This window comes from Lontra canadensis, unplaced genomic scaffold (genome assembly GCF_010015895.1).
Source record: "Lontra canadensis isolate GAN:19392208 unplaced genomic scaffold, GSC_riverotter_1.0 scaffold35, whole genome shotgun sequence".
In the NCBI taxonomy this organism is placed as follows: Eukaryota; Metazoa; Chordata; class Mammalia; order Carnivora; family Mustelidae; genus Lontra; species Lontra canadensis.
The window spans coordinates 14,277,404-14,302,667 of record NW_022631029.1 but is presented as its reverse complement, the minus strand read 5'-3'; the positions used below and the strand labels follow the sequence as shown (position 1 = coordinate 14,302,667).

The 25,264-nt window shown below is 44.1% G+C and overlaps 1 protein-coding gene across 8 annotated transcripts in view; it reads left to right on the top strand.

Moving 5' to 3' along the window:
- The window catches only part of ARHGEF3 (Rho guanine nucleotide exchange factor 3), a 318,215-nt gene that overhangs the window by 255,575 nt on the left and 37,376 nt on the right, over positions 1-25,264 (top strand). For 6 of the 8 annotated variants that reach the window (XM_032868351.1, XM_032868353.1, XM_032868352.1 and 3 more), the window contains one exon: positions 19,001-19,108. In XM_032868351.1, coding sequence (XP_032724242.1) covers positions 19,001-19,108 — 108 coding nt within the window. Of the gene's footprint in view, positions 1-17,568; positions 18,102-19,000; positions 19,109-25,264 lie in introns of those variants that run through there. The other 2 variants (XM_032868357.1, XM_032868355.1) reach the window with 2 other exon arrangements.

Sequence of the window (25,264 nt, the reverse complement as noted above, 5' to 3'; positions counted from 1 at the left end):
TGCTTTGCCTACTTATGATCTCTCTCTGTCTGCCAAATAAATAAATAAATAATCTTTAAAAAATATTATTTGCAATAATGATCATGTTGTATGGTTGTGTGTTTTATAGGTTTCAAAGCATTTTTATATTCTTTTCCTCATCTGAATATAATTATCTCCATTTTAAAGGTGAGGATCCTAAGAATCAGAGAAATTCAGTAACTTTCCCAGGATCACACTGCTGTGCATGGCAGAGCTGAAGTTTGAAGTCTGGCTGTCTGATTTCAGTCAAGCATCCTTTCCTATTTACTTATAACAGACAGAAAAGCCAACAACCTCTCTAACCTATTTAATGAGGGGATAACTCCATGTACCATGGCCTCTGGCACAGGGATCAGTGACATCCTTTGAGCCATTACACACTAGCCAACAGAAATACCTTAATGTTCTTGTAAAAAATAAAAAGGAAAAAAGTTGAGCATAATTACACACATGACATAACCCATTTAAATTTCTACAGAAGCACATGGGATGTAAGGAGGTGGGGCAAGGGATGTGTTTCTATCAGCATCCCCTGTCCCTCTCTCACCATGTTCCCTAAATTCACAGCAAGGCTGCCCTGTGTTCAGAAAGCAGGCAGGTGTTTCCCCATGTATGATTTCCTTTGAACCTTGCTCTGGCTGAAGGCACTGAGCAAGGCAAGGACTGTCCTCTTTGTTTGTCAACTGAAGAAACAGAAATTTGGAGAGATTAGGAGGCAGGGCCAAAACGTTGGGCCCTCCTGGTCCAGCCTTGACTGCTTGGCATACCACAGTGCTGGCTTAACCCAGTCATGTTCCTGAGTGAAGATGGTAAGCAGCGCTATTTTGGGAGTATTCAGAGTGAACCCCATTAAACTTAGAACACTGCATGCAGAGACCTCACCTGGCAGCCAGTGGACTGGTGGGCCCATCCCGTGGCCTGCACACCAGGTTCAAGTGCAAAGCTTGCTTTATATCTGATGTGTGATCGCTATTAAACAAGAAGCAAAACAAAAAATGGATAGACAGAACCTTCTGTGCACGTAGATGACATCCCTTACAATGATGCCTTCCTGAGCTCTGCAGGCCTAACGTTTGCAGCAGGGGTAAGGAGAACTAGAGCATTTCCCCCCAAGGGGACGGTTTCCTTAGATACCACGAGAGTGAAATAAAACCGAGAGCCTACATCAAGACCTTGAAAAAAATACATAAAGGTAAATGTTTAGCCGGTGCTACCCTTGTCAGATTTGGAAGTTTGGAGTCTTCCCGGAGGAAGAAGCCACAGAAGGGAAAAGGGAAGCAGCCAGTGGGTGGGACTTGAAGGAGCTACAGGCCTGACACCCCAGGAGGACAAGTGATAAGTCTTTCCTCTGTGTGCTCTCTGGCCCCAGCACAAGGCCAGTGCAAGCGTCCCTCTCAAGTGTCTTATCGTACATTGCAATGCTAACATTTCATAATCCCCAAGTGACGCAGGCATGTCAAGAACGACCCCAGGCAAACACAGAGAAGATAATTAAAGGCCACTGGTGAAGACTCTTCTTATGTTTGACTTCGCACAGGTGGGGGAGGGGTGCGGGTGACTCATCAGTTCCTGTTAGGTTTGGGGGTCTTGTTCATTCCTACACACCTTTAGCCATCCTCTTTGCTGGTTGGTGGTTTTCTTAGGTGCTTCTGGGCGTAGTCTTACAAAAGGGTCTGAAACCACTGTGAAGGAAACAGACTGTTAAAGAGGGAAAAAAATTGATGGTAACTTAAGTGTCAGCCAGAGACACATGGTGAAAAGTCACCCTCCACTCAGCTGTTTGATGGTGACTTAGATTGGACAGCTTCGAAAGAGAACACATCTGAAGACGGGCCTGGTTTTCTCTTGCAGTTTCTGAAGGCTTTAGTCTGCTCTCTAAGGGCATAGGAGAGTGAGCTTTGTTGTGGCTCAGCATCAAGGAGTGGGAACTTGCTTTAGAAGACTTGTAAATGCTTAAATCTGAATTTCTCCAGCAGCATTTATTTCTAAGCTGATTCTTACAAGAGCCTCCTTACTAGCTGGGGGCAGGACACAAGTAGGCTCAGGGGACCTTGGAGTCTTTGTTTCTGAAATGAGAAGATTGGCTTGGGTCCCTTTTTTCCCCAGAAGGTGGGTTTCATACCATTTGTGGTAGCCTGAAGGACACCAGGGACAAGAGGATACAGAGTTAAGACACACAATAATCACTTTCTTTTTTCAAATCTCTTTCTTTTTTCAAATCTCTTCCTGTCCTTCTGATCCTTCTGAAGGTGCTGAGGCGTAAGTCTTAGTTCAGAGCTAGTATGTCTTTAACACCTATCACTTGCTAGTCCCCATCCTTGTCCGCCGCCACCACTCCCCACCCCTTTTAACAAAGCTCAGGCCTGGGGCTTAGAAGCTTCCGTGGGCAAGAGTATCTAATAAGAATTTAATAATAGGGTTCATTTTCTCAAGTTTCTATTTATGGCAGATGCAGTGTTTGTTGTTACAATATGGTTACTTAAGTCAAAGATGAGTAATTTAAGGAAACATTAACTATGTAATAGTTCAGGTGGCCTATACATTGGCCAAAAAAAAAAAAAAAAAATTGTCCACAGTGATGGGGAGGGTTTGGAAACAGCATTCCTGTTCTGAGGTTCTTCTAGACCAGAGCTCTGCAGTAGTAGCTTCCCAAGTTTGGTTACAGCTGCTTACAGACTAAAACTTAAATCTGGACTTCGCACATAGGACCCAGATTTCAGATATTAATATTTTTAAATAGATAAAGATGGACTTTAATATGTCATAGAAAATTATCTTAGACTAGATGTTAGCAAATTAAAAAAAAATTGGATTTCTAAGAACAAAGATCTTTTTTTTTTTTTTTTTTTTCAAAGCTTCGAAGTTCCCAGGTTCCGCTGAAATCATTTAACCCATCCTCTTCCTTTTCCCATTCACCCTGAGGGAAGGATTGGGCAAGACTGTATTTTAATTTGGGGCAGACCCAGAGTGTGGTGGCTGGAAACTTGGATTTGAGGGGTGGACTGAACCAAGTCTGAATCCCAAGTTGGCCACTTGTGAGCCAAGAGACCTCGGACAGTGACTCAGCCTCTATAGCCTCAGTTTCTTTACCTGTAAATGAGAATTTCCAAGGGAACTGTGAAAAATGAATGAGGTTGCAGAGGGTTTGCACAGAGCAAGCATTCCTCGCACCGTTAGCAACAACAACATCATCTATTTTCAGTGCATGTCCGCGGAGTGGAAGCTGTGGCAGATCATCCCTATCAAGGGGTCTACTGGGAGGTCACTCTTTCCTCTGTAGGAAATACCCACCCAACTTCCCAGGGATTTGAGTTGGCACTGGCCATTATTTAAAAAAAAAAAAAAAAAACAAAAGATGTTCCAAGTACACTGGCAAGATTCAAGTTCATTCCTGCCAGGCAGGATGAAAAAAAAAATCTAGTATGGTTTTCTGATGTTCCCAGAATGACTTTCAAGCAGGGAGTGGAGTGTGAGCTCAGGGTAGAGAGGCACCCTGGCCAGGGGAGATGAAGAGCTTGTCATCCGTCCCCAAGCCTGGCTCCCATCTGACACACAGCATCTGGGAATCTTAACCAAGCTCCAGCCACAGGGACAGACCCGGTGCAGGTGAGGAGGATTAGGTTGCTTTGAGAGTTCATCCTGCCCATTCATTAGCAGGGTGCTTTAATTATAAATAGATCCTTTGTTAGAAATGTGGGGAAATTCCAGAGCATGATGGATACAACTTGGAAGAGCTGAACAGCTAGAAATGACCCCTAATGCTCTATGATTGTCAGTAAATATTTCTTGAGATCAGACTCTACCTAACAATTTCTCCTGAGTTTAAAAGAGAAAGACATGCTTTCTGTCCTCGAGGAACTTGTACTTGAATTGGACCCAGTCATTCAGAACCTTAACAAACAGACAGTGATCGTCAATTAGAAAAGGGGAATGAGGAAGCAGGCAATCTCACTGGGGATTTTGACAGACTACTAGGAGGGCAGTCCTGGGGGGTGGTCATCCAGTTAGCCCCCTGGCGCTGGATGCTCACACACCATTCCCCAGGGGTGCCTTAACAGAGGGCAGTGTCCACTGGGGACACAAGAGCAGGCAGGGCACCTGGGCACCTGGCCAGGCACTCTGAGATGCTGGGGAAGGGTAGGAGGAGGAAAGACAGGAGGGAGGGTTGCTGATTCCAGAGTGACAGGGCTTGAATGTGGAATGAACAGCTTCAAGTTTTCCACTCCCAGCCTCAGTCTCCATTGTCCTGCCTCTGCCATCCTTATTTCCCACAGGGCTTGGGAATGGAGCAGGGATCCGGTTCAGATCGCTGGTCTTGCTGAGAGCAGCCTTGGGCTGAGTCCTGGCTCTGCCGCTGTCAGTGTAACCTTAGGAAAGCTTCATAACCCCTCTGAGCCTCAGTTGCCTGTTTTGTGAAACGGGTATATTAATAGTTCTAACTTAAGAGAAATCAAGGAAATCGTGCATAGAGAGCACTTTGGCACAGCCTGGCATGAAGTCATTGTCAGTCTTGTTGCTATTATGTTATAAGAGGAAGTTGTGTATCCCGGGAAGCCGGTGTGGGGGTGGCAGGGAAAGCTTTCAAGTCAGGTAGATTTGAATTTGAATTTCAGCTTTTACTGGGTGTGATTTGGGGTAAGTCACATTACTTCCCTGAACACCTGTTTTCTCTTTTATAAAATGAGGTGATGGGGTCGCTCTATGGTATAGCTGATTGTGTGAGTGACAACATCTGGCACGGGGGGACTCCATGACTCTTGGTGCCTCCTCCTCCCCACCTAGGGGTCCCCCTTTGTCTAGCACTTCTTTCTCTATTTGACAAATGAGTCACACCTGGGTCAGGTGTGGGATGTCTTCTCTGCTTCTAGAAAATTGCTGGAATCTGTGAGTAGGTCAGGAACCTGACAGCATGTAATTTAATGACAATTCTGGAGGCTTTGAAGGGTTAGGTGGCCCCAACGCCACTCTGTGCTTCCCTGTTTTGTAAATTCAGGAGCAGTCCCAGAGCCTCACGCCTAAACAGCAGGGCAGGAGGAGCGATCCCCTGGCCAGTGAGACTTTCCCTCAATCCCTGAGGGCACTTAGGGAAACTTTTCCAGGGAAATCTTGCCAGGTTAGACCCTACGTGGTCTTCCAAAGGAACCCTCCCATCTGTAGATGGCCTGAACTGAAGACTCATGGGAATTTCTCCCCTTTCAGCCACAATAACTAACATTTTTCTCTTACCACAAAACTGCCTTTGTCTTTTCTGGAAACTCTTACTGGCATCCCTTACCACTGAATCTCCAATGGCTAAACCAACATTTTTTTTACAAAGCCAAACAGTCAAATCACAGGTTTGTATCTACTTCTTTTCTTTTAAGTCAACTGCATTGTCTATTCATTTTCTCTCTTGTGACTTTGTAATTGAAATTAGCTGCCAGTGATGTGGGGGAGCAGCACAGGTCTCTGAGGCTTCTGCCTCCTTTGTTGTGCACGATACACTCTTTTTCAAATGCGCAGGGCTCTGAATTTTAATACACTGTAGATAATGATACATCTGGATGCATATTAATTGCTCAGAGTTAGAAATAACACATAATCACTATGTTTCAAGGTTGCAAATGCACAGCACTGAGGGCCAGTGTTTGTTCCCAGTCTTTGGAAAAATCCATTGTTAGTGGGCATTTTTTTATTCTTGTCATTAAAAATGTGCTACAGAATGAAAACTTTCTCAAATATAGTCTTGTGTTCTGTGTGTGTGCATGAGTGTGTGTATACACACACATATACACACACACACACACACACACACCTCCCAAAGATAACATTTGAAGCTATTCATGTGCTGAGTTGGCGTGTATGGGGGCAACAGAAGGGCCATATGAATCCATCATAGATGACCTACCTCATAGCTTCCTGAACAGTGTGCTTTCTGCCTTATTTTTCTACATACCATTGCTCAGTGGGTGGTAAGATGTCAGCTGAGAGCTGAAAACAGGAAAGTTTAACATTTATTTTATTTTATTCCCAATTCAATCAATCCCTTATGGCTGGGCCACTGGTAGCTTTTTCCATGTTGAATAATCAGATTTCCGTGTATTCTGTTCTCAGTTGAGAGCAGACTGTTCTAAAACCCCCAAATGCAGTTTTTCCTGGTTCTCACTGGAGCCATGTGCTGTTGAGGATGCACATGAACCCAATGATTTGAAGGGATAAATTGTGCTAGCAGGGACAGCTGGGGAGGATCAGGGAATATGGCAAATCTAGTTTCTGTTTCTCTCTGGAAGCCACATTTCTGCAAGTCTCATCTGCTCAGATATTGTTCTTGTCAAAAACAGAAGCTGACTAGGCCACAGGAGAAGAGGGTCCATGTTCTCATCCTGCTGACCCCGTGCCCTTGGTCAGAGGTTTTACCCAGCAGGTGTATGTGGGACCTCTCATCCCAGCTTAGTCTTCAGTCAGATGGCAGACCTGGTTGTCAGTTTTGCTTGCCCGAGACATGTTTGATTATCCTAAATTGAGCTGGAACAGTCTGTCCTTCCTTTGGGACATTGAGATTAAGATCTGAGCATCTTTTTTTTTTTTTTTTAATTTCTGTGCCTTTTTTTCCCCCCATTTCTGGGAAATGAAGATAATGCTCAGCTTCAAACGACAATAAGTGGATGAAAAAGAAAGGACATGCCAGTGCGTCTGTATGGTCCTTTCTGGAAGCCCAAGGTAGCTTGTTATTTGGGGAGAAATTCCACCTTGCTCATCTGACATGGGTTGAACACCCAGAGTTCCTAGCCCTGCCTAATCCCAGATAGTACTAGGATCTGGCAAGACTGGAGAGCAGCTCTTCTAAACCATAATTTAGCAATGTTGGGTTAGGGGTAGGAGGGTTTTGATGCAGACCTCAAGACCCACTTGGATTCCCTTCCCCAACTTAGGTTCTTACCTTGGGATTTCATGGCTGACATTTTCCTCTCCTCCGACATAACCTTGGATCCCGCCAAACAACTTCCAGTTTTGCTCTATCCAGCCAGAGCTTGACTAAACGGATGATAAAGCTGCAGGAAGAAAGGCAAGGCAGGAATGTGGAATCAAAATATGTGGTCTCATAACCTGAGGCCTAGTGGCAGGAGCATGTCATCAGTGAGATTGTGGTGTGGCAGGTGACATGGAGTTCCCAGCTTCATCCTTGGGAGACCCAGGGCAAAATTTAGTGCTGCAGGAAATGGATGAGGGCAGGAGAGCAGGCTCGGGGAGAGACCACACCGCTCCTTGGGCATTAGAAATAAGGGCAATAATCTGATATTTGCAGGAGGCAACTTATGGGGCAGGCTTGTACCAAGCACATTACACACATGATCTCATGTCACCTTCCCAGCAGCTCTGTTAGGGGGTAGGAGAGTCACCCCCACTTCACAGGGGAGGAGACCAAGCCCATGGAGGTCACATTATTGGTTCGAGGTCATAGGGCATTGTGCTCTGGCTAGGAAGATTGGCTCATATTTTATCCTTAGATCCTTTGCAAAGAATCAACACATTCTTTAGGCCAGTGTGATAAGAACCTTGTCACTTGCTGCAGAGACTTTCAGCCTGTTCCTAAACTCTGGGGAAGCCTCAGCAAATATCCTCAAAGTACCCTTGAGGGCTGTACACGGCAGTTCCCAAACCCTGAAGTGGGGGTGGAATCCCCAGTGGCATTATTCTTCCCCTTCCCCTCCAACTCAGCCCAAGGGGAAGCCAGGGAATCCCTTTTACAGAGAAAAACAAATGCAGAATTTATACCCCACCCACCCAAGGGTTCCCAAGAAGTCAGTAGGAAATGACTGCCCGCGAAACCCCAGAACCACAGAGGAGGCTTCCTCTGGGCCCTGTGCCTGGGATTAGGCCACCCCTGTCACCTCCAGGTACCTTGTTAGCATTCTGTAAGCAGGAATGTGTGCCTAGACTCCATTTTTCTAGACCTATAGATGGGTGTGGCATGGTGGGCGCATCATTTCTGTGGCAGTCTTACAAAAAGTGCATAACCTGAATCTAATTGTTAGAAAATATCTTCTGGGCTCAGAGTTGGCCTTCCCTTAAGGGCCACAGAGGTATGACTCTGGTGGAAGCCCTGAGACCTTTCCAGGAGGTCAGACTCTTGAAGTGCACCAGCCCCGAGCATCTGGCCCTGTCTGCCTCAAGAAAGTAAGAGTTTTGCTTGACGTTCGGAAGGCAGATGTGGATCCAGGGACCGCAGAGAGAGCTAAATATTTGGCTTCCTCTTTCTCTGAAGGTCTGCAATGCTATGTCTGGGCATGACCAAAATGGGTTTCAGGCAATGGGCTGGCGTTTGCTAAAAGGAACTTAGCTGGGGTGTGGGTGTGGGTGTACATTTCTCCTCTGCCCAAGGTTAATAGTAACATCCTGTGTAAGAGAACTTGAATGTGGTCTTCTACTAAACTTCAATATTTTAGGGCTCTTTATTAGATGTGTTTAATCTTGGGCCAATTTAACCAGTAGCAGACTAATAAAATAACAAATTTGGGCTTGCTGCCAGGACAAATGTTGATTTACCCTTATAATGTTGACTGAAACGAAGAACTCTGAAAGTAATTGAGGAGTGAAACATTTGCCAAAAATACAGTGTCTGAAACAGTGGTTCTGTTTTATTTTACTGGCACTGCTAAGAGATTATGTTCGTAACCTAGGCTGCCACGGCCTGCTTCAGCTCTGAGAGAGTCCCATATTTTACTGAATTATTTCCCAAGGTTCTTTTTTTTTTTTTTTCTTTTCAATCCCATCACCATCGTTCAGCAAAAATGAATTTACTCAAGGCAGCCAAGTAGGTCAGGTTATTTTTCTACAGTGTAGGAGCACAAATTCAATGATAATCAGAAGAATAAAGATAATAAGTTGCTTGACGTCTGCCCTCAGAAACAAAATGGTTTGCCCTGAACATTAGCCCTTTCAGAGTTTGTAGTAAGATTAATTGCTTCTGCGGAGTATCCTGGCTGAAATCCATCTCCCTTGCCCCACACCCCTCCTTCCCTTCATTTTGCCATTTAGTTTATGCAAACATGAGGGAGCTGTAGCGTTTTTGCCAACATGTGTTTAAGACTTGAAGGAAACAGGGAGGCCTAGAGGAAATGAAGCCGGGATGCCCACAGAAGTTGTCATAAAATGTGATTTTCTTTTGAGCCTCATTTTTTATTTGCTTTTTATGGGAGGCTCTCTTTGGGTCAGGGACAGAGCAGGCTTTCAGAGGTTCATGCCAGCATTGTCTTAGCTCGGTCACATGTCCCCCTGATGCCTCCCCCTTAGTCAAGGCTTCCCAAAATCAGCCACCTCGCAGACGGACGTTGGCCAGATGCCGTAGGTGCTGACCGGCACAGGCCGAGAAGACTCGATGTTCAGGGAATAAATATCATCTCTCCAACCTTCACGCGTTCAGTTCTGTGGCCCCGAGAGCTGACGGTTTAATTTGTGGATTTGCCCAGACCATCTTGTGATGTCTCTATCATCATTTGCTGGTTAGCTTTTCCGTGAGAGGAGGCTGGAGAAATTGTTGGATTCTCAACAGAGCAACCCAATATCCTGTCTGCAGCTTGGATGTAAGACTGAACTAACTCAGAGTGGTCTGTGAATTTTATTTATCCAGGCTCTCCCTACTCTCCGTTAGCAAGCAAAAGTACTAAATAAATAAAAAACCCCCAAAAAACCATACACAACTTTTTTTTTTTTTTTTTAAGAAATCGAGATGGTTTTCTTACAGCATCTGATATGGAGAGAGTCGAGCCATTTCATCAAAGAGGAAATCAGATCTCCCTTGGATGCCCAGGGCAAGGCAACCAGACCCACAGCTGGAGAGAATAAGCACAGGGTGTGGCCTCCATCTTTGAGATTAGCCAAGACAGAGGTAACAGGGATGCCTCCAGGAGTTGCTCCTGGTGGTTTGTCAAAGTCCACAAAGTCTATAGCCCTTTTGTTGAAACCATGGATAAGCATCTCTAAAGGAAAATTACAGTTCTGAGTTTGAAGACCTTTTGCTCACCTTGTGGGTTAGAAACCAATAATTCTGAAATGCATTTGGCCTAATCAATGAAGCCAGGTTTCCGTTGGAATTTGGGCCTCATTATTTGCCTTTCAACTTCTGGTAACACATGACACCAGGTCAGTTAGCTCTGTGCCAGGGAAAAGAGAACAGAAAAAAAAAAAAATGAGAACCACTTAATGGAAATTTCAGAGTTAGACATCATTATTTCATTATTGTCTTTCTCTATTTACAAGAAAATAAGATGAAGAGTCACTTGCAGGCTCCAAAGAAGCTCCCCCTTGGTGTTCCCGTGGCCCTGATCCTCTTACTCACTGGGCTTTGTGAAGGCCTCCTCATTGCTGCCTCCGTGTCCTTCATGCCCCTGTGGTCCCCTATGCCCCTCCCCTTGCCTGCTCCAGCCAACACTGACTCTCGTGGGTACTTTGCCTGGATCAGCCTTCTGGTTCTCCCTGTTCAGTCAAGAGACATACCCCCCTAAGATGACAGATGTACACTTCAGTGAAGCCAATTTTGCAAATGCTGGAAAACACTCACAGAGATTTAAAAGGATGCGTATAGTCACAAGGTATCTCTTCCCATATATGTATTAATTGCAAAAGGAATAGTAAATTTATAGGGAGAAATCCAGCAGAGAACACCTGTATTAGTTTCCTAGGGTAGCTGGGTGGTTTAGAACAACAGAAATTTATTTCTCACTGTTCTGCAGACCAGAAGCCTGAAATCAAGGTATCAGCCTCAGAAACTTGCAGGGGAATCCTTCCTTGCCTCTTCCTGGCTTCTGGTATTTGTCGTCAGTCCTTAGTGTTCTTTGGCTTGTAGATACATCACTACGGTTGCCGCCTCTGTCATTATATTGCTTTCTCCCTTCGTGTCTTTAAATTTCCTTTCTGTAAGGACACAAGTGATTGGATTTAGGACACACTCTAATCTAGTGTGACCTCATCCTAACTTGATTATATCTGCAAAGATCCTATTTTCAAATGAGGTCACTTTCACAGGTTTGGGGGTAGAACCTCAACGTATCTTTTTAGGGGTATACAGTTCAACGCAAACCCTGCCTTAACCAAATGGTAGATAAGTAATAAGATAACGCTACCCTGATATGATGTACCAAAAAGGACAAGTCACTTCTGTTGTATTCTTGCCAAAAATGCATAACATTTATTTTTAAGATTTATTTACTTTTAGAAAAGAAAGAGAGGCCTTGTGAGCAAGGGGAGGGGCAGAGGAAGAGGGAGAGAGAGAATCCTTAAACAGACTCCCCGCTGACTGCAAGAGCCCAACACCAGGCTCTCTATCCCAACACCCCAAAGTCATGACCTGAGTGGAAATCAAGAGTCAGATGCTTAACTGACTGAGCTACCCAGGTGCCCACAAAAATGTGTAATCTTATTTTAATCATGAGAAAACCTCAGATCCAAATGGAGAGACATTCAGTGAAATAGCTGACCAGTACGCTTTATAAGTGTCAATGTCATGAAAGGTAGACCAGAGAACTGTCACAGATTGGAGGAAACTCCAGAGATATGACCGTGAAATATAATGTGAGATTCTGGATTGGATCCTGAAACAGAAAAGAGACATTAGTGGGGGAACTGGTGAAATCCTAGTAAATCCTTTAATAGTTTAGTTAATCATCTTGTAGTAATACTAATTTCGTAGTTTTGATAAAAATGTCATAGTTATGTAAGGTGTTAACATTGGGAGAGGAGGGTACAGAGTATATGGGAACATTCCGTACTATTCTTGCAGCTCTTCTATAAATCTAAAATTACTTCACGATCAATTTCTTTAAAAAAGAGAATGCACACATTGAGTGATTAGATAAACTCACCTGTTCCTAGTAGCGAAGGGGAAGGGGAGGAGAAATGATCTACTAAAAATCACACCAGTTTGTGAGTTCAGTTTTAGGCTCTGTTCATGGAAAGCTTGCTTTTCGCAAGGCCCTGTGCTGTGTACTCATTATTGTTGTCTCTTGGGCGGAACAGTGTAGCTGAGGTGTGTGGTCCAGGATAGGATCCCTATCTTGTGTCTGCCACCTGAGATAGGTGACCTGTGTAACTACTTATGCTCATTGAGCCTCAGCTTACTCGTCTGTAAAATGCGAATAAGGATCTTAGCTCTCTCGTGGGATGTTCTGAAGGGGCCACAAGCAAACCCATGTAAAGCGGTCAGCCCAGTGCCTAACACAGATTATAAACTCTTATGGAATTAAATGATAGCTCTTAGCCACAATTCCCACTATTGCATTGTGAGATGATTCCTTCCTCGTTTTTCAGTTGAAGAAACTATGGGTAAGTAAATTGCTAGAATGTATGAGATCCAGACTCAGGTGGATAGATAAATAGATAGACTTGTTTAAATGAGGCTCACTTGAGTCTTTTAGTTAGAAAAACATAAGCTAGGAAGGAGAACCTATAGGAATATGTTGCCTTTGAGGGACAAGATACAAAGCAGGCTGTCAGGTGCCCCAGAGGAAAGGAGGGGAGATTTGGAGTAAAGCTATGGGTTGGAGGAGGCACAGGGAATAGCAAAAAAAAAAAAAAAAAAAAAAAAAAACAAACCTGGCCAGCAAGTCAGTGAGGAACCCAGAAAGGGTGGGAAGGTCTTGGCAATAGGAGGTGTCAAAAGAAGTGAGAACACCATAGTATTTGTGGTGACCTAGAAGTTTTAAAGGGTGAGAATCTTGAGCATAAACCATGAGACCACATGAACCAGCCTTTGAGCCTAAGGATTTGGGTGGTAAAGTCAAGTCAAGACAGTCATGAGCTTTACATATATTTGCCTGGAGAGAGGCAAAGTGACAGTGAGGCTCTGGCAAGGATAGGAAGTCTTTGCCTTCTTATTAGAAGGTGCTGTTATAGGAATGGAGAGAAAAACATGAATTTGGGGATGCAGAATTGGGGAAAGGAAAGCACACTCATTAAATAAATACAACAGAACAGAAGTCTCCCCTCCCTGGGCAGTCTGACCTGGAATGGCTCCTATTCTCTCTGCTTATTTCTACATCAGAGTGGAATACCACCAAATTGTTTTATGTTGTGGACTCTAGTGATTGGCAACCCATCGATAGGTTTCTTGATGAGAGCAGATACAAGACCAGTCAATAGTGGCTCAGTCATTGGGCATCTGCCTTTGGGTCAGGTCATGATCCCAGGGTCCTGGGATCGAGCCCCTCATTGGGAAGGGTCTATGTGGCTGGGCTTTCTCAGCTTTTGATTGCCCAGCCACATAGACCCTTCCCTCTTCTGGTCTATGTTAGTTGAAAATTGCTGAAATGCAGTAGTGGGATTTTTTTTCTTTCATTTTACCAGGTCTCTTCTTCTTCTTCTTTTTTTTTTTTTTTAAGATTTTATTTATTTATTTGACAGACAGAAATCACAAGGAGGCAGAGAGGCAGGCAGAGAGAGAGAAGAGGAAGCAGGCTCCCTGGCGAGCAGAGAGCCTGATGTGGGGCTCGATCCCAGGACCCCAAGATCATGACCTGAGCAGAAGGCAGAGGCTTTAACCCACTGAGCCACCCAGGCGCCCCTACCAGGTCTCTTCTAATCATGTTCAGTTCTAGATGATGTCTGTCATCTGTCTCTTTCAGTATCCTTTCTCACTAGCCCCTCACTAACAGCTGAAGTGCAGATCTTTGATGACATCTATCTGCTCACTGATATATTTGCAAAATGATTCTCTGTGTGTTAAAATAAACCTTTGTATTATCTAGTGTTTGACTGTGTACCCCAGGCAGGACTGTATAATGAGATCCCTTTGCCTGGCCCCCAGCTTTGACAGTTACCAACCTGTGATCAGCCTTGTGTCTTACGCATCCCTGCTTCCTCTCATTACTATGAACCAGATCCCACGCACCCTGTCATTTTGTTCGTCCCTTATTTGTATACACATCCATGGTCAGGGAAAGTTTGTGTCATGCTTGGGCTGATTTATTTGGGAAAGACAATAAAATGTACTAGGATAGGGTTTACTCACATAAAGATAAGTCAGATATCTCCCCTGCCTACCAGGGGAGGACCCTGCATACCCAGCTCCAGAAAGAATAAGCAAATCAAGTCTATCCCATCTCCAGAGCTTGAAGACTATCTAAGTGCACCTGGGAAGGGTGCTGTAGCTGGGAGTCATTGGGTATGTCACAGCAGAAAAGCTGAGGCTGAGGACAGCTGATGCAGGAAATGCTCCCTATAAAGCCAGCAGTGGTATAGAACAGTGGTCTGCAAACTCTGGTCCACGGGCCAAGTATGGCCCACTTCTTATTGTCTTCAAGCAAAGAATGGTTTCTATTTTTAATGGTTGCAAAAAGCAAAACAGTAATGTTTTGTGACATGTAAAGACTCTACGGAATTCAGATTTTAATGTCTATAATGGAACATCATCACATTCATTTGTTTACATACTGTTTAAGGCTGATGGCAGAGCTGAGTAGTCATGACAGAGGCTAGATGCCCACGAGCCTGAAGCATTTACCATCTGGCCCCTTACACAAAGCCATAAGCCAGGGGCTCTGGAGCCAGCCTGCCCAGGCTTAAATCCTGGCCAGCTCTTTTGAGTGACCTTAAGCACATTGCTCGTCCTCTGCCTCAGTATCTACATCTTTAAAATATGAATCATAATAGTACCTACCTATAATAGCACAGGTATTAGGAGGAATAAATTAGTAGTTATCTGTAAAGCATTAATAGGAGTCCCTGCAGGAAATATGAGCTCATTATTATTAATGTTATTTTTATTATTATTTCATAATGCGAGAGCTTCTCAACCACTCTGAGACTGTAACTTCTGTTTAACATGAGGGTGATGAAAGCCTCCTAGGGGCTCCTGGGTGTTCCCAGCACACCTCCTCCTCCCACAGAGATGAAGCCCTGCCTAAGGCTTCCCTGGTGTCCCCAAACATTCGACAGACTTTTCTGACTCCATCATCTCATGGGCAGAAGCACTGGCTAGCACAGTTGATTCTCACCTCTCCCTTGCCCCTGGGCCTGTGTATAACAGCCGAGAACAGTATTGCTCTGCAATAGAGTGGTCAGTCCAGCACTAATGAATTCATCCCTGATCCCTCTGGGGCTGGGTTTGTGGCCGCGTGAAGGTGGTCTCATGGCAGCTACAAATACGTTGAGGAAGACTGTCCTGTTGCTCCCCAACACCACTCTAGCTGCAAAAATGAAGTACAGGGAGAATAAGTGATGGTTTCCTATATGCCACATCTATTAGAATGGAATCATTTTTGAAGGAATAAATAGTTGTGCTAGACCATATTGATATGGTAGTCACTTTCTTACATGCATGTGATCTGCTTTGATGGTTTTTTTGTTTTTGTTTTTGTTTTTTAACCTGTTGGAAGATAAGAATGAGGAGAGGGAAAGAAAACCATTGTCTCCCATTGCGAAGGAGTATTAAAATCTATTTTCTAAAAATTTCACATTAGGGGCACCTGGGTGGCTCAGTTGGGTAAGCGTCCGCCTGTGGCTCTGGTCATGATCCCAGGGTCCTGGGATCAAGCCTTGCGTCAGGCTTCCTGCTCGGCAGGGAGTCTGCTTCCCTCCCAAATAAATAAATAAAATTAAAAAAAAAATAAAATCTCACATTAAAAATAAAATGGCATGGAGTGCCTTCTTCCCCTTTGTTTGTAATTCAAGTACAAAAGTTGTTTTAAGTTGCTGTACCAATTCATTTATGAAAATATGTGACCTCCATGACTCTTCACTGCCTCCTTCCCTTCCTGCCACCTCTTCCTTCTTTTCTTCCCTTTCCTTGTCCTCTGAAGAGATAACAGGAAAACATTTGATAAAAGTGAATATTCATTCATGGTAAAAATTCACAGAAAACTTAACATAGAGTGGAATTTTCTCTACTTGATTAAGGTATCTCTTCCATGCTTTCAGCAAACAGAAGTCATAATGATGAACTCTTCATAATAATCACTTGAGAATCAAGAACTACACTAGAATACCTGCCCTCTCAGGCTATAATCAATAATATACAGGTGGTCCTAGCTAGTGCAATAAGACAAGAAAAACAAAAAACCTATGAGGCCTAGAAAAGATGAAACAAAACTTTGTTATGCAGACAATACTGCCTACACACAATACTCAATGCCTTTATCTTTTTTCTGTTTTTTAACTTTTGGAGTGAGATGCCCTCCTGTCCTGTCTTAAAATTGCATGGTGGGGGTGGTGTCTGTGCTTGAAATAGGGTATCTTGTTTCTGGGTTTAGCATTGACCTTGCCCACCTTGGTCTGGCAGCTGAGTTATTGGACTAGGAAACTTCTGCAGGTTGTGTTCTGTCATCTCTCTGGAAAGCCCCAAAGCATCCTTGGAATTGCATTTGCTAGTTTTCAGTAGAGCTATTTAACTAGAATCTGGAAACATTTTTCCCAAGGGCTCTTTTTAGATAGCAATAAAATGTAGCTGGAGACATACTGAGTAAATGGAAAAGAAAAATCAAATTAGGCCAAGAATTTTTTTAATCTCCTAGTCTCACTGAAGCCCTAAGGAGAACACCATAATTCATACTGGGTCAGGCATAAAGCCTCCTCCACAGATCCAATAACCTGTAAATGTTCTGGTTTTGAAATTGCACCTGCCTGCGTTGCTGGATCACAGCACTAAATCATGCAGCAGTGGTTTCTGGTTCAGTTGTTCGTTACTTGGGAATGTCAGATTGCCAGAGAGCAGCCTGCTGTTTACTTCCAAATGGGCAATGCCATAAGAAAGGAGTTTTAATTACAATCTCATGTAGCGCCACTGCACACAGCGTGCAGAGGGGCTGGCATTTGCATTGTGCGTAGATCTTGTAGCTGTGTAAACACCCATCGACTGGGTCATATAAAATGGGCAGCAAAGTCAGCAGAACCCCAGAAAAGATGACACAGCAAGTGGAACAGAACTGAATCTTCCCCCATCCTGCCAAGCGTGCAATGCTCCCTGCTCCTTTTTAAAAAAGCAAGAGAACCCTGTTGGCGTTTGCCCTTCAACTTCCCCATTCTGATACAGAATCTGTGATCCAGCACAATGAGCCATTCAAAAAAACAGAGACCTGGGAGTCTCCGGGCTCTGAGGTGCCTGCAGGATCATCTGAGACCAACTCCTGCTGCCCCGTGAAATCCCTCCCCTCCTCATTTACTGCAATGCAGTTTGTACCACCAAAGGTGGTGATATCACAACGCTGGCATTTCCAGTCCAAAGCAGGAGCTATTTCGAGAAATTCAGGGGATGCTCAAGAGGGTGTGTGTGTGTGTGTGTGTGTGTGTGTGTGTGTGTGTGTGTGTATTTAACATGCCAGTGATGCAGCTCTGACGTAAAAAAATATTTAAAAAATCCTCCTCTGGGCACAGATGCTCAGGAGTCAGGCAGTGGACCTGCAGCGTCCACTGGTCAGTGGACACCTGGAAGGTCAGTGTCACCTGGAAGCAGAAGTGCTATTGGAGCTTTCTCTTCAGCATTTCAATAATAGTAATGTGATGTCTTGAGGTCTCTCATATTGAGAGATTAATCCCTTGCCTTTTGGAACCAAGCCTCCCCAGTGTTCGGAGAGTTTCCTACTGTCTGTTCCACTCAGCATGCCAAGAAGCTGGAGAGGTCCCCGGCAGCCCGGATTCATTCTGTGTCTTGGGAAAGTCTTCCACTGCTTCGAGAAATCATGAAGTCAATCCTGGCAACACTGTGGAATTGTTTTGTACTTTTTTTCCTTTAGTCTTTTAATTTTTCTACCGAAATGCCAGAAAGATCGGGTCTATTTCCAAGAGGGCTTCTGACATCTGAGATTGGCAAGGGCACAAAATGACATGAGAGTTTCTCTGCAGAATTCCAAATTCAGGCAAGATTTTTCCAAGCACGTACTATGTTTAAAACACCTTGCAGGGATGTCCTGGAGAATCTGAAGTTCTGGCTTAACCCTCAAAACTTTGAAAGCAATGGCTGAAAAAGAAAGATGAGCATCTTGAGGCTTCCTCTGGAAATGGTTGAGGTTCGCCACAGCAATTGGCAAGTTTGGCTTTTTCCATCAAAATTTGGTGTCTTCATGTGCTGTCCAGCATCTACTGCAGGTCAGATGGAGCTTAGGAAGGCAAGGGTAACTGTTCTCTTTGTCTCTGTAAAATGTTTTGTCTGTCACGTCCCTCTTTCCCATAGCCTATTGTTTTTATGTAATTCTCCTCTGCAAGGACATTGGAATGGGTAAGTGCCCTCTCACCCATTCACTTGGTTTGGGGTAACTTGCAGATTTGCAAATGTTTTACGTGGAGAGGATTTTCAAAACTTGTGGGTATATGAATTCTAAAAACAGATGTGCACAGTGGGATTTTCTCTCTGTACATTTTCTCTTGCTGGTTGTTATTTATAAATATTCATAGGTGCGCTTCAAGTATTCTGTAGATACAAAGATGATTTTTAAAGAGCCCAGTAATAGAAGAACTTCCTTTAAATTTTTTTTTTAATTTAATGAACTAAAAAAAAAAAAAACAAACATTCCTTATGTTTTAGAAAAGCCCCATTGCATAAAATAAATTTGGAAAGTGGCTTCAGGCAAGGTGGAGAAAAGGTTTTTAAAAAGATGAAACCAAAGCATCAAAACACAACTGCCTAACAAGGTCACTGGATGGGAAATCTGAGGCAGCTTTTCTCTAAGGGAGGCACTGGGGAGAATGATTCGAGGTGCAAGCTTCTGAATTAAAAGAGGGCAGATATAGGGGGGTGAAGGGTAGGGAACAGACCATACCTATTTGTTGTCTGCCCAGAGGCTGCTTCTGTTGATGTTTCCTGCCCTTTCCCCTTTCTGGCTCCTGAGCCAAGTTGTCTCCTACGATGGGGCACTGGTTATATCCCATAGTTGGGTAGGAGTAGCTCGTGGAGTAGGACTGGGTAGAGTCTTGTTGTCCGTAATTAACCTTGACATTTTCCTTCCCTTTTTTTTTTTTGTTTTGTTTTGTTTTGCTTTTTGTTTTGTTTTGTTTTTGTTTTTTAACCCTCTAGGAGCCTAGTAATAAACGAGTCAAGCCCCTTTCCAGAGTGACATCACTAGCAAACCTCATCCCTCCCGTGAAGGCCACACCATTAAAGCGCTTCAGCCAAACCCTCCAGGTAAGAAGGACACGGCGGGCTTGGGTTTGCAGAAAACTGTGTTGTGTGGGAGGGTTCATTGCTGCTCCTCCCCAGAACCTCCCCTGAGATCTGAATCAGGGCTTATTTCAGCAGAAGAGAGCAAAGGAGGGAACTGAAAGGAAGAAAGGGGTGTTTTTAAGTTGTAAACTGGGATCAGAAGGGGTCCTTTCAGGGCTCACTTGAAGAATCGTCTCTGTTGGGTCTTCCCTCGGAGTCCTGTACCCCATCTGTATGCACACTCACACGTTTGGTCCTAAAATACCTATGGGCCTCCTAAGAGAACCAGTGGGTGACATGAGCTAGAGGGTAGGAGAGCCTAGTGCTCAGACCAGGGCCCGCAGACTGCAGCATGCAGAGAAAACGTCAGCCTGCCCCCTGTTTTCTTATGGTGCACAAGCTGAGAATGGCTTTTCCTTTCAAAATGACTTGGGCAGAGGCACCTGGGTGGCTCAGGCGGTTAAGTGTCTGCCTTCGGCTCAGGTCATGATCCCTGAGTTCTGGGATGGAGCCCTGCATAGGGCTCCTTGCTTAGCAGGGAGCCTGCTTCTCCCTCTCCCTCTGCCTATTGCTCCCTCTGCTTATGGTCTCTCTTTCTGGCAAATAAATAGATAAAATCTTTAAAACAAAATTTTTAAAATAAGATAGGGCAAAAGTCAAAAGAGGAACAATATTTCCTGACACTTGAAAATTATATGAAATTCTAATTTCAGTGTCCATAAGTAAAGATTTGTTGGGAAACAGGCATGTCTGAATATTATGTACCAGACTGTGGTTGCTTTTGCTCTGCAATGGCACAGTCGAGAAGTTATGGCAGAGACCATATTGCACACAAGGCCCCAAATATTTACTATCTGGCCCCTTTACAGAAGATGTTTCCCAACTCCTGGCTTAGAGCAAAGGCCCTGTGGTGCAGGTACCTTATTTCTGGCCTTGGCTCTGTCGCTCAGAGACTTTGTTACCTTGGGCAGGTGACTTAACATTTCTAGGTCTTGCTTTTATTCCTAATGGGTAAATTGGAGGTAATACCACCAGTTTCTTTAGAGTAGAATCATTGTAAAGATTTGTAAGATAGTGCATTTAAAGTCGTTAGTATTGGGACGCCTGGGTGGCTCAGTTGGTTAAGGGCCTGCCTTCCGTTCAGGTCATGATCCCAGGGCCCTGGGATCACATTCCACATTGGGCTCCCTGCTTGGTGAGGAGGTCCTTGTGCTTGCTTTGTCTCTCTCTGTCAAATAAATAAATAAAATATTAAAAAAAAAATAAAGTCTTTTTTAAGAAATGAAGTCCTTAGTATTTATAAGATAGTGCATTTAAAGGGCTATATTGCTAACAAAACTATATTAAGCCCTTTGTTAGCAATCACTAATTTACTGACTAGTTGGCTAAGTAGTAGATATTAGCTACTATAATAATTCTTAGGTAAACAAATTGCTATAATTGTTCCTTAAACTCCCAATAAAATTTATCTTTTAAGGTGAATATTGAAATTTGTCTAAGCCTTCGCATGAATTTGATAATCATAAAAATCCTCTTGCAGACTGAAGCCAACAAAAGCCATGCCACAAAAAGGCTTCCCTTGTTTAGCTGAGAAGTGGTCTCGAGTCTGCCATTCCTTACTTGTCCTGAATACTTCTGCTTAGCAGTATTTTTTTCTTGGCTTTCCGAGTTATTAAGAAAATTGTGGACCAGAACTCAAGGCATGTCCTATGCTATGAAGATCTATGATTTGAGAACTATTTCAGGTCTCCCTCACCCACTCCTGCCATTGCTTCTGGACCATTCAGCCAATGTGCCATGATTCTGCATAGCCCAGGCTGTTTTCCCCATCTCCCTATGGATGCTCTCCTTCTTTGGTGCTTTGTCCTTGCCCTGTCCATTCCTCTGTTAGCTCTCCTTAGTTTCTCCTGAAGGAATACCTCATCACATAATTAGCTATAGGTTTGGCTCTGTTTCTCTCGGTGTTTGGGCCTCTGGGCCCTTGCTTATCCCCTGATCCCCTTTGTGAGAGAATGGAGAAGGAAAAGAAGTAAGATTGTCTTGGGGAGCCAGATGAAGGGCTTTGAAGCTAGCAAAGAGAAATGTGTTTACCTTCTCTCCCCCACGACCAGTCCCTTGGCCCTCTGGCCAAGTTCATCACAGGCTTTCGCCGGAAGATTCATCACTGCCCTAGTCCTGCACATCTGGTCTTTCGCTGAGTTCTGCTTTTTGAAAATTCTTTAGCCTGTCTACTGCCATTTCACCCTTTCCATCCCAGTGGCTGGGACTCAAGTTCACTCTATGGTTATTTCCTCCTTTGACTATGACACCTCCATGCTGCCAGCCATGTCTTCCTGCTGGCTCGCCTAGGACAGTTGGCCCTCTTCCCCGGGAAGGCCCACACCCATTCTGTAAGCCTTGAGTGGGCCCTCAACGTGCACGAGACTCTATATCCCGCCCTCATGTTGCTTATATCCTGGACAGAAGTGCCTGCTGGTAGATTCATAGCCACATTCGGCCCTCAAATTGTTTTGTCTGGCTGGATAGTGTTTTAAGCGAACATATACAAATCCAAATAATCCATATACAAATTTGAAATTCCAGAGGCACCTGGGTGGCTCGGTCAGTTGAGCGTCTGACTCTTAATTTCAGCTCAGGTCATGATCTCAGGGTTGTGATCGGGCTCTGTGCTAGGTTTGGAGCCTGCTTGGGATTCTCCCTCTCCCTCTGCCTACCCCCTGCTGATATGTGCTAGCTAAATAAATAAATAAATAAATAAATAAATAAAATCTTTTTTTAAAAGGAAAAAAAAAGAATTCCTAATTCTGGTTTCTTTTAAAGAATTGAAAGTCTTAGGCCCATGTTGCCACATGGCAATCATGAGCTGGACCTGGGTAGCCAGCCAGTTGTCACCTACAGATGTCCCCTCCTCTCCCAGTTGTCCTTCCAACACCTGACCCCTTGACCCACTGTCATCACTTTGTCTGGCCTGTAGACTCCATGTTTATGCTCCCTGGTCTGGGGACAACTTGATCTATACCTCCCACCACAGCCCAGACCTGACTGTATGTGGCCGTAAGCTCCTCCTTTGTCATACGTTCAAAACCTTTCCTTTGGCTTCCCAGGCGGCCTTTATTCCTCCTCTCCTGTCTCTGCCCTACACAGACCCTACACAGGAAAGCCTGCAGGAAATATTTGGGCAGCTTGAAAATTTGCATTGACCTAGAGAGTGGGACAGAAAGAAATCATGTCATGTCTGAAATCCAACAGACTGAAGCCAAACAAGGATGAGAAAGCCAGACCTGACGGAGGGATCTGACATGTGGAAATTAGTTTCTAAAACTTCAAAGATTTTTTTTTTTTGGCAAAATAATTTTTAATTTACTTTTTTCAAATATCATGATGAATAGCTCACTCCAGGCTCCATTTATGGGACAGAAACAAGCGGGCAGAAGCAGAATGGTTATTCATAATGCTTGTGCACATGGACACAGAGAGAACATGAGCAGTGTCTTATGTTGTGAGTGCGTCCTTGGTGGGGGGGGGCAGTGAATGGAAATATGCCTTTGTGGGCAGAGTTTGACAGCCATGTTTGCAGGATGATCTGCAAAGCACAGAGAATGCTGTCTTGCCCCCCAAATATCTCCCTGGTGGTCACCTTGGCACATGCGAAGCCCGTTTTGCAGAATTATTTCCAGCCTGCATCTCAGTAACTGCCCAATGACTTTATTGTTTCCCTCTCCAGCTAGAATGGGATTGGGTGCTACTGTGATCTGAGCAGCAGGGAGAAGGAGGGGAAGCAGGAGGCCCCAACGGGATACTCCGTGGGCTGTCCTCACATCCTCTTCCATTTTGTGTGCCGTGCTCTTGGTGCCTGTTCTAAAACGGGAGGAAAAAGAACAAGGAGAGTGGGGTAGGGGCTGCCCCAAGCTGCTCAGCATTCATTCTTTACTCATAGGTGTTTATTATATATGCCTCTTCTATTCCCAGAAACAACTCAGGGCTGTGATCGAGCAGCTTGGTTCTGTCACAGTATCCTTTGTCCTTGGCGCCTGGCCTCATAGAGACATATATATCCCTTTCAGTGTCCAGTTATGTCTGAGGTTGGATTCCTTTTATTATAGAAGAAGAGATGACTTAGGGCCAAACATCCAAACACAATACTTAAATCAATCATGGAGCACTTAGCTGTCCTTCCTCTGGCTTCTCAGGTGACCCCAGGTTAGCCCAGAAGGCTATGAGGACAGCTTGGGGCTAGCAGCTTTTCCAAAAAAGGTTAAAACCCTAGCCACATATGTGAGTGGTCCTTGCAGCAACGGTTCAACAAGACATGGCAGAACTTGTTCTCTCTTGGCTCCCCTGTGCCCCGTATAGACTGGAGGCTCGGGGGTCAGCACAAAGACAGCATTCATGGAAGTGGGAGAGGGACAGCTGTCTGCCTGTCCTTCTGTCTGTCTGACCGGGAAGTGAGTGCTGCTGATAGACTGGACCACAGATGTCTGCATCCCTGTGGGCCTAAAAATCTCCTCACTGGCCTGCCTGAGAGGAAAACGTGGTCCAGCTCCAAAAGGGGCCCGCGTGCACCCCTCCTGTGCAGTGAGGACAGTGAGCTCGCCATGGGTGGGTCGCTGAGACCTGCCTCTCCCTGCATAGCTGGCAGACGCATTTGAGCTCCATCCAGCGCTGGGGCCCGTGCGTGCTGTGGAATGCTGTGTTCACGGCACTGTGGTCGAGCCCTGCGTTCTCTCCGAACATGAGCTTCATTTCTTTTCCATTATAAAGGTATAGGTTCGGGGCTCCTGGATGGCTCAGTGGGTTAAAGCCTCTGCCTTCAGCTCAAGTCATGATCTCAGGGTCCTGGGATCGAGCCCTCCATCAGGCTCTCTGCTCAGCAGGGAGCCTGCTTCCTCCTGTCTGACTGCCTCTCTGCCTACTTGTAATCTCTGTCTGTTAAGTAAAAAAATAAAATAATACTAAAAAAAAATATATAGGTTCATTATGGAAAAATACCAAAAGGGAAAAAGAGAAAAGATTCCACTGCAAAACAACCTCTGTTAGTATTTTAATAATTTCCTTCCAGTGTTATTCTAGGTATATCTACATAACTTACATTCTCTGAGCCTCATTTGGGTTACTCACAGTGTACCCAGCCTATCTTTGTGTGATCTGTTCGCTCTTGGATTGAAATCTCCCACGGGGACCATGAATGGTCAGTTTCTCTTGGCGTTTCTATTGGTCTTGGCTTCACATATTTCCAAGCTATGCAGTTAGGCATATGTAAATGTTCCTCTAATCATTGTTACAGCCTCTTGGGAGGAGTTGTACCTTTCATTAAGGTTCAGTCACCCTCTTCATTTCTTTTAATACTTTTTGTCTTGAGTTATGTCTTTTTTTTTTTTTTGTATTTTGCATTTTGCCTGGTTTCTTCCATCTCTTTTATTTGCATCTTTTCATTGTCATTTAGCTGGATCAGAATTTTGTTATGGCTTAAGGGAAGTATTATATCACTTTTCCAAGTTATTCTTGGAAAATATGATCTTAGTGGACCAAGTATCTATCATTCCAGTGTGTTGATGTGATTTATTTTACATAACCAGTCTCCTATTAATGGTTATTTAGGCTGTGAATATTTTTTATATTATCAGATAACTCTGTGTTGAATGTCTTTTGAAGACATTTGTCCTATTTTTTTAAAGTACTTTCCAAATGTGCTTTCTTTTCTGATTATAGAGCATCTTTTTAAAATTGAAAAACAGGGGCGCCTGGATGGCTCAGTCGTTAAGCATCTGCCTTCAGCTCAGGTCATGATCCCAAAGTCCTGGGATCGAGCCCCACAACGGGCTCCCTGCTTGTTGGGAAACCTGCTTCTCCCTCTCCCACTCCCCCTGCTTGTGTTCCCTCTCTCACTGTCTCTCTTTGTCAAATAAATAACATCTAAAGAAAATAAAAATAAAAATAAAATTGAAGAATAGAAACACAGAAAAGGGAGAAAAGTCACTTGTAACCCATCTCCCCATCATTAAATATCTTTTATTAACATTTTGGTGTATACTCAGACAATCTTCTCTTTTACAGTATACCTGCATGTGTTATTTTTTTTAAGGCAAAGTCCTAAACATATGTATATATGTATATACTATTTTTATATAGATACTATCT